The sequence below is a fragment of the Podarcis erhardii genome (genome assembly GCF_964252035.2).
Source record: "Podarcis erhardii genome assembly, chromosome: 1".
Taxonomy (NCBI): Eukaryota; Metazoa; Chordata; class Lepidosauria; order Squamata; family Lacertidae; genus Podarcis; species Podarcis erhardii.
Window position 1 is genome coordinate 91,930 of NC_138497.1, and position 9,407 is coordinate 101,336.

At 42.5% G+C, this 9,407-nt stretch overlaps 1 protein-coding gene across 1 annotated transcript in view; it reads right to left on the minus strand.

Annotated features, from left to right (window-relative positions):
• LOC309351798 (maestro heat-like repeat-containing protein family member 7) overlaps positions 1–9,178 on the minus strand; it is a gene marked incomplete at its 3' end in the record, with an annotated part of 34,312 nt that extends 25,134 nt beyond the window's left edge. Inside the window, exons 1-2 of the mRNA XM_081879764.1 lie at positions 8,336–9,178; positions 7,463–7,567 (exon numbers count right to left, since the gene is read on the minus strand). Coding sequence (XP_081735890.1) covers positions 7,463–7,567; positions 8,336–8,395 — 165 coding nt within the window. The 5' untranslated portion in view covers positions 8,396–9,178. The remainder of the gene's footprint in view (positions 1–7,462; positions 7,568–8,335) is intronic.
• Between the last annotated feature and the right edge of the window lie 229 nt (positions 9,179–9,407).

Genomic DNA, 9,407 nt, shown 5'->3' on the forward strand with positions numbered 1-9,407 from the left:
ACCCGCTCCGTGGAATTCGGGTCGTACCGCCGTGGCGAAGGCGGAGACCCTTTAGAAATCCCAGGCGGATGAAGCCTGGGAACGTGGGATTCGCTTGACACCAGGAGCGCCCCCCCTGGAAAAGGGGGGAAACCACCAAAGAGGAATTCAAACAAATAGCCAGCACGTGTAGACACAAAGTCAGAAAAGCTAAAGCACAGAATGAACTCAGGCTTGCTAGAGAGGTTAAAAGCAACAAAAAAGGCTTTTATGGGTATGTTCGTAGCAAAAGGAAGAACAAAGAAACAGTGGGGTCACTCAGAGGAGAAGATGGTGAAATGCAAACAGGGGATACAGAAAGGGCTGAACTCCTCAATGCCTTCTTTGCCTCAGTCTTCTCCGATAAAGAAAACAATGCCCGACCTGAAGAATTTGGAGCAAATGATTCAGCAGAGGAAACACAGCCCAGAATAACTAAGGAGATAGTACAAGAATACTTGGCTAGTTTAGATGTATTCAAGTCTCCAGGGCCAGATGAACTGCATCCAAGAGTATTAAAAGAACTGGCAGATGTGATCTCAGAACCACTGGCACTCATCTTTGAGAATTCCTGGAGAACAGGCGAAGTCCCGGCAGACTGGAGGAGGGCAAATGTTGTCCCTATTTTCAAAAAGGGGAAAAGAGAGGACCCAAATAATTACCGCCCAGTCAGTCTGACATCAATACCAGGGAAGATTCTGGAGCAGATCATTAAGCATGTGAGCACCTAGAAAGGAATACTGTGATCACCAATAGTCAGCATGGATTTCTAAAAAATAAGTCATGTCAGACTAACCTGATCTCATTTTTTGACAGAATTACAAGCCTGGTAGATGAAGGGATGTAGTCTACCTTGATTTCAGCAAGGCATTTGACAAGGTGCCCCATGATATTCTTGTAAAGAAGCTGGTAAAATGCGGACTTGACTATGCTACCACTCAGTGGATTTGTAACTGGCTGACTGACCGAACCCAAAGGGTGCTCATCAATGGTTCCTCTTCATCCTGGAGAAGAGTGACTAGTGGGGTGCCACAGGGTTCTGTCTTGGGCCCGATCTTATTCAACATCTTTATCAACGACTTGGATGATGGACTCAAGGGCATCCTGATCAAATTTGCAGATGACACCAAACTGGGAGGGGTGGCTAACACCCCAGAGGACAGGATCACACTTCAAAACGACCTTGACAGATTAGAGAACTGGGCCAAAAGAAACAAGATGAATTTTAACAGGGAGAAATGTAAAGTATTGCACTTGGGCAAAAAAAATGAGAGGCACAAATACAAGATGGGTGACACCTGGCTTGAGAGCAGTACATGTGAAAAGGATCTAGGAGTCTTGGTTGACCACAAACTTGACATGAGCCAACAGTGTGACGCGGCAGCTAAAAAAGCCAATGCAATTCTGGGCTGCATCAATAGGAGTATAGCATCTAGATCAAGGGAAGTAATAGTGCCACTGTATTCTGCTCTGGTCAGACCTCACCTGGAGTACTGTGTCCAGTTCTGGGCACCACAGTTCAAGAAGGACACTGAGAAACTGGAACGTGTCCAGAGGAGGGCAACCAAAATGGTCAAAGGCCTGGAAACGATGCCTTATGAGGAACGGCTAAGGGAGCTGGGCATGTTTAGCCTGGAGAAGAGGAGGTTAAGGGGTGATATGATAGCCATGTTCAAATATATAAAAGGATGTCACATAGAGGAGGGAGAAAGGTTGTTTTCTGCTGCTCCAGAGAAGCGGACACGGAGCAATGGTTCCAAACTACAAGAAAGAAGATTCCACCTAAACATTAGGAAGAACTTCCTGACAGTAAGAGCTGTTCGACAGTGGAATTTGCTGCCCAGGAGTGTGGTGGAGTCTCCTTCTTTGGAGGTCTTTAAGCAGAGGCTTGACAACCATATGTCAGGAGTACTCTGATGGTGTTTCCTGCTTGGCAGGGGGTTGGACTCGATGGCCCTTGTGGTCTCTTCCAACTCTATGATTCTATGATTCTATGATTCTACCCACAGGGAAACCCCTTTACGGGGGTTCCGAAGTGACGTGGGGTGAGCGGCGCGGTGTTTTGAATCTACCGCTATTTTTACGGAGTGAAGCCGCGTAGCCGTTGCCGGAGAGCGCTGACTTTTTCTTGTGGACAAATGGATTTTAAACAACAACCTGTGAGTAGAACGGAAATTGGAATTCTAAAGTATTTAAAGTTTTTTTTTTTAAAAAAAATGGTACCGATCAGGGAAGGTCCAAACAGGAAGTCCGCCTCCCCTTTCTGTAAATAAACTGAAGCAAAGAACCAGTTAACTAAGGTCATGGAGAGTTTTGTGTAAAGGACCTAAATTCCATTGATTGAAACTATCATCAATATCTTTTTTGGAAGCAGGGGAACCTGTAGGAGAAGGTTAAAATCCGTGAAATTGAAGTGCCACATCCCCAGACCCGGGAGTGGTCTGTGTGAGCCCGTTGACAGTGATTTGACAGCTGTCAAGTTAGCTGTTAGGATACAAAAGAAGGACTTTGTTTCTACTGCCTGTTTTTGTTACAACTTTATGTTTAAAAGGAAGAAAGGAACTGTTATAATTCAATGTATGGGACCTTTGGGTCTGTGCTGGAAGGAGTGAAAAAGAATTTGAATCCCTCTAGAGGTAGCTTTGGGTTATTGTCGTAAGGATGCAGCTAAAGATAAAAGCCTTGAGAAACTAGTTTTTGACCTTGGACTATTTAAGTATGGCTGTTAGGAAGGAAATCGAGTGTGAACTGAACAGGACATTTTATCTCTTGGGATAGCTGCAAGACCAGATAAATGTTATGGCTACTAACGTGGTAATCTTGGAAACAAAAGTAGGTTTTGGCAAAGAAGTGGACAAGAACCAAGCACAGGAACCTCTTTCAACTGAAGAAATTGAAAAATTTGAAAAGGAGAATCTTGTTGTGAGCAAAGTGAGGAAAGGGGGAGCCGTAACCCTACAGAGGCAAATAGTGGATTACTACTTGAGGCCCTACATGATGACAACTAGGAGAAGTAAATATTTGGAGATGGAAGCCTGGTTTGGCCTGGAAGATGAAAGATGGAGAGATCACCCTATGTGGAGATCAAATGACCTTTGGAATATAAATCCGAGCCAGGTGGAGATTGGAAGATTGGAGCTTTGGGGGCCTTTGGATTTGAAAAGAGTGTGAAACAAGATTTGGAATACTTTATAGGCCCTACTTTTAACTATGGAAGTTTGGCAGGAAGTTATATGATGACTGTTGGGTTGGGGCTTCCCCAAGATCTGATTTTCAACATTAAAGATTATCAAAAAGACCGGCAGAGGGGACAGGAGAGAGACTTAAGAGCCTCGGATTTAAGATCTCCGGGCTGATGGTTTTCCGAGATTAATGGAACTATTGAGGGGCCGAAACCGGGGAGGGGATTTGGTGAAAGAAAATTGGGAATCTAAAGTATATATAATATAAATTTGTTGTTTTTTTTATGAGAGATGGGAAAATAGCGGAATTGAATTTTTTCTTTGACCTTAGGGGAAATGTCTTAAGAATAAGTACAGATATATAAGTTTTAATGGGAAATAAAATTAAACAAAGTTAAAGTGGATGATAACTTGATGAAGGAAAGAATGGAAAATTACAGTATATTAAGATAAGATATGAGGATAAAATTAAGATCAAGGATGTGTTGAAATATTTATATGAATTAAAATATAAAGAGGGGAAGTATAGTATGTTAAGATAAACTATTAGGATAAAAACAAGGTTGGAAGGATTTGCTAGAATATCTAACAGAATTAGAATACAAAAATGGGAGGCATGAGGAAGTCAAGGAAATAAGTGATTGCAACTAAGCGAGTTAAAGGTTTGATTTGCTTTTTTACTTTTTTTACTTTTTACCTTTGTTTTTTATCTTTCTTTTTTCTGTATTTTGATATATGTATTGTTTTTTTTATTCTTATTTTCTTTTTTGACTGTATTTTTTCTTATTTTTTTGTAACCTTTAAAATCTTAATAAAAATTTAATAAAAAAAATAATAACGGCACGATTAATGGGCGAGTTGGATAGAAGGGAGGCTTGTGCCATAAGCACTCCTATTTCCAGAAACAATGAGGAACGCCATATGCAAACTTGTGTTGATACGACTGCATTTAAAGCTGCAAAGCGTTGTTGGTTCTGCAATAAGCAGGGACATTTTGCAAAGGACTGCAGATCCAAAAGAAAGCAAAGTACTCCCAAGTCTGTTTCTGTTCGTCAGTCACAGTCATCAGCCCAGCAGCCGACATTGTACCACAAAGACAGAAACGAGCCGCGAGCTTTTCATGCTCGGACTACAGATCATAAAAGAATTAAAGGTGCCAAGTGGAAGTTTTTTATTGTGGACTCAGGAGCATCTCAGCACATTTGCAACAATCGAAGCTTGTTTATTTCTTTCGAAGAGGAAATTGGTAATGTACATTTAGCCAATTCACAAGTCTTGCAGTCGCTTGGCGAACTCTGCATTTACTGCCCGTCAGTGGACAATTTATTGTCAGTAAGAAGTTTTGCTCGTCAAGGCATAACTGTGCGTTTCTTAAAGTCAATGTGTGAGTTTTTCAATGGGAACAAACGTCTATTGTATGCCCGGGACTCTGATTATATAGACTGTATTTTCACACCTACTCCCAATCGCCTATAAATTGCAGAGCAGCACAGTCAAGCCAGGGGTTGAGGAGTGTAAGGCCACATTCCGGGTGTGTCCATGAAGCACACAGAATTCTGGGACACCTGAATTTTGCTGATGTAATTAAGACAAAGAATATTGTTAATGGCCTAAACTTAAAACCATGTAAATTATTTATGCAATGTCTATCCTGTTGCAAGAATAAGATTAAGGTTGCACGCAAGGGTAGGTGCTCAGATAGGAAAATAACTGAGCCATTTGAGCATGTACATTGTGATTTAGTTGGGCCACTCCCACCATCATTAGGAGGTTCTAAGTACTGGCTTACCCTGATAGACCAGTATAGTAGATATTGTTGGACTTATGCAATAGCTGAGAAGTCCCAAGCATTTGAGAAGTACAGAGCTTTTTGCAACTGGGTAAAAATGCATTTTAACAAACCAATTAAGTATCTGTTTTCTGACCGGGGCGGGGAATTTTTTTCTGAGGCACAGGGGCCTACTCACGAGTTATCTTGCCCCCGAAGTCCCTGGCAAAATGGGCTTGTTGAAGTTGTGCAGCATGACCTGCAGGCAGGGGTTAAAACTTATCTGTACGATGCTAATCTGCCCAAAGTCTTTTGGGCTGAAGCGCTCAATGCCTTTTGTTACGTTAGAAATCGCAGTTATCATTCTGGTTTAGATGTCACCCCCTATGAGAAGCTGTTTAAAAAACGCCCTAATCTGAAATACCTACGCATTTGGGATTCAGATGTAATTATGCATTATCCCGCTAAGCAGAAATTGGGTGAGTGTAGTGTTCTGAGAAAATTAATGGGCTACCAGAAGGGGGCGTACAGAATTTACATACCAGCAACTGGCAAATTTCATATTACCAGAAGCATGATACAAACTGTAAATTGGAATGGCGTTGCTGTTTTCCAAGATACTAACGGTATAAATGATACTGAGGAAGAAGAGGAAGAAGCAGCAGCAGCAGCAGCAGGAAATGGTGCTTCTGAATTAATGGAACAAGACAAAAAGCCTGTTGAATCTGATAATTTGTTTGATGATTTAAAGTCACAGGCACCCGAGGGGAGGTTAGATTCTCTTGGGTTTTCTGACCGTGATCTTAGCCTACAGGCACCTCTTCAGTCTGACAATGATGATTTACAACCTGAAACTAGTAGTTTACTTAGTCCCATTAAGTCTGAGGAGTCTGACTCTCCTTCCGGACTGAGACGTTCAGATAGAAAGAGACAGAAGCCACAACGTTTTGCAGATGAACTTTTAAATACTGTGTATGGCAATAAGGCGGTTTTTGAGCCAAAAAGCTACAATGATGTTCAGAATTTACCTAAGCACCAAGTAAATTGGTATAAAGCTATCAACTCTGAGATAGCTTCTTTAAAAGAGCATAACACCTGGTCTCTTGTACCACAAACCCCAGATATGAGACTTATTGATTCAAAATGGGTTTAAGAAAATGCAAATGGGAAGGAAACGCCTATGGTATGTGGTTTCACCTTTACAGGTGAAGATAAGCCATTTCCTAACAAAACTTTGTATCGTTCTGCTATAGGCAAGCTAAATTTCATTCAAAGAATCTCAAGACCAGATATAACTTATGCTTTTCACTTTCTGGCAAAATTTGTGGAAAAGCCCACTACGCAATGTTTCTCTGCTCTTAAGAGAGTGGTAATGTACCTTAAACATACCAAACATTATAGGTTGCAGTTTACATCATGTATTGACAAAGGTTTTGAAATTTTCTGCGATGCATCTCATGCAGTGGAACAAAATAATTGCAGGGGTGTGTCTGGTATGGTGTTTTGTTATAAAGGTTGTCCATTTGAATGGAAGTCCCAGACACAAACCATTATTTGTCTCTCCACAACAGAGAGTGAATTATGTGCATGCGTTCAGGCCACTCGTGATGTGGAATGGTATCTGCAAGTATTTGCAGACCTACAGATGAAAGTAACACTACTAGTAAGAGTTTACCTTGATTCCCAGAGCGGACTCGCTATCCTGTTTTCAGAGACCAATACGCAATGCACTAGAGTCTTAAGGTTACGTTTACAGTTTGTAAAGAAACTAATTGCTGATGAAATGATTGTATTTCAATATGTTCCAGGTGACAATCAAATTGCAGACATTTTTACTAAAGCACTTCCAAAGGTTACACATGAAAGACATGTACAAAATATGCTTTATGTTTTTGTTCCACAATGATGAACCGCAGGGGAAATGTTGAATGGTTTCTTTAAATGTAAAGGTTCATCATTGTTCCACCAGTTGTGTATGTCTTTAAGGGGCCAGAGCAAAATAACGAGACCCAGCTTTACAGCTGTGAAACATAGCAGGTGCTGAGTTGTATTGATTAAGCTGTGTCAGCATTTGGGTGTAGTATATAAGGAGCAGCACCTAGCTTTCCCATTACCCTGGGGGATGGGTTGGTGGTTGGGTCTGGTTTGTTGTTGGTGTATTTAGTGTATAAGGAGTTTTTGTTTTTGTTATTAAAATCTTGTTTAAGTTATTTTTGAGTCCCTTTTTATGCACTGTCTCCCCAGCAAGCTCTCTGCAGTGCTACTATACTGCAAAAAGCTAACACTGGCACCTCTCAGGTGGGCACTATTGCCATTATAAGAGAACAAGGGTGGTGAGTTCATGGTGAGTCCTGGCACCTCTTTTTCTAGAAAAATAGCACTGGCTGGCACCTTCCCCTGGAATGGCCATGCCATACAGCTTTCATCTAGTTCACACCTGAACTTTCCAACGCAATACGATTTGAAATTGCAGCGTTAAGCCTTGGTCACTCACATCAAAGTCCAAATGCTCGGAGACATATTTCAGGAGTACGTTGGTGGTCTTGACTGCTCTTTGCCTCTCACTGATTTTTGTGGAGTCAATCCAGCCATTTGTGTGCTGCGGGAGAGAAATCATCGTCATCACATGGAAGGACAACCCTTAATCCAGGTTTGCAAATTCACAAAGCTTCATAGAGGGGACAAATTGCAAAAGGGGGTTGTTTTGTAAAGGAGAAAGTTTGCTGCAATTTGTTTATTATTATTATTATTATTATTATTAATAATAATAATAATAATAGCCCACCTTTTTCCCAGACAGGGACTCGAGGCAGCTTAGTAGAATTAGATATTAATTGGCTCTTGGGTTGCTTTTGTTTTATTATGCATTTTCTGTTCTGATTTTGTATTTTTATGTTGTGAACTGCCCTGCAATCTGTCATTTGTGTGTTTGTGTGTGTGATAATTACAACAATACAACATACACCTCACCACAGCCATAGCAATGGAATGCAGGAAGCATCCTTAGACCAAGCCCAGCCATTGATCCACAGGTAATGAGGACTGGCAGTTGGCCCTTTGGCCTTTCAGGCAGAGAGCCTTTTCACAGCCCCACCTGGAGTGCTGAGGACTGAACCGGGGACCTTGGGCATGCAAGACAGATGCTCTGCCCCAAGCCACGGCCCTTCCCCACAGGCCATCAGCAGAGGACATATCTTGTGTGCCTTGCACAAGCATTGCTAGCAGAACAGAGGCCCACTTGACCATCAGCACCCACAACCAGCGAGTTGGCCACAGATGCCCCCCGTGCAATCATTTCAAGAGGGTCTGTCCTCCGGCATGGGAGCTGCTGCTTCCCCCTGCTCTGACACCTTGGGGACTCCCTTACCACTAATATCTTCTGCAGCGTCTCCAGAGAGGGGGCCTCCGACAGCAAGCTGGTGAGCATGTTGAGCCAGATGTCGACTGTTCCTTGATAACAGTCCTGGAAGGAGAGAAGCAAAAGCAGTTAGAAGCTGAAGACCCCCATGGAAATCCCATATGCTCTGGAGCCTTCTAGTCCAAATTCGTAACAAAGCTTATGCAGGGGTTCAAGCAAGGCACACAAAGAGTCATAAACATCAAACGTTTCTTGATGTATATAAGGTTACAGGTCATGCGATATAAAGATACAGGACTCCACACTGGGCTCAACTTCCTTGGGGTGTTCCAAGGCAGAGGGCCTTCTTGGTGGTGGGGCCCACCCCGTGGAACACCCTCCTATCAGATGTCAGAGAGATACATCATTATACTTCCATCTGAAGACATCTGAAGGCAGCCCTGCATAGGGAAGTTTTAAATATTTGATGTCTGGCTGTGTTTTAATTTGTTGGAAGCCGCCCAGAGTGGCTAGAGTAACCCAGTCAGATGGGCAGCATATAAACAAACAAGCAAACAAATAAAATTAAATGCAGCGTAGGAGGGAGGCATGAGAGTCACAAAATGCAGGCATGCAGGAATCATTCGTGGATGCATTCTAGCCAAAGGTGAAATGCAATAAATATGGAAACAGGATTAAAATCAAAAATATACACCCCAAGTCTCTGGCTGTTACATCATTGTGATGGGTCAAGTGTCTCGGGCAGCATTCTTTGCAGCTTACACGGCTCAGACTCTTTGCCCTCAAATCCTTTAACCTGGCAACCCCATTTTCCTCCAGAAGCAGAAGGTCCAGTCACCTGGCTCTGTGTTGCCGGCACGGAGCTCCCGGCTTTGACCTTCGTAACCTGCAGTGATGGTAATTGGAAGACCTTCCTGGTGGTTTTTTGTAGCAGCTGAGACCAGAGCAGGGGGTCCATGCGTGGTCTCAAGGCACTGAAAAGAGAAAGAAGGGGAGAGGAAAGGATCAGCACCCAGCAGTCCATAAACCTGGTGAAGAAATATGTACTGTGTCTGGCCGTACTTACGTCATGCGAATGATC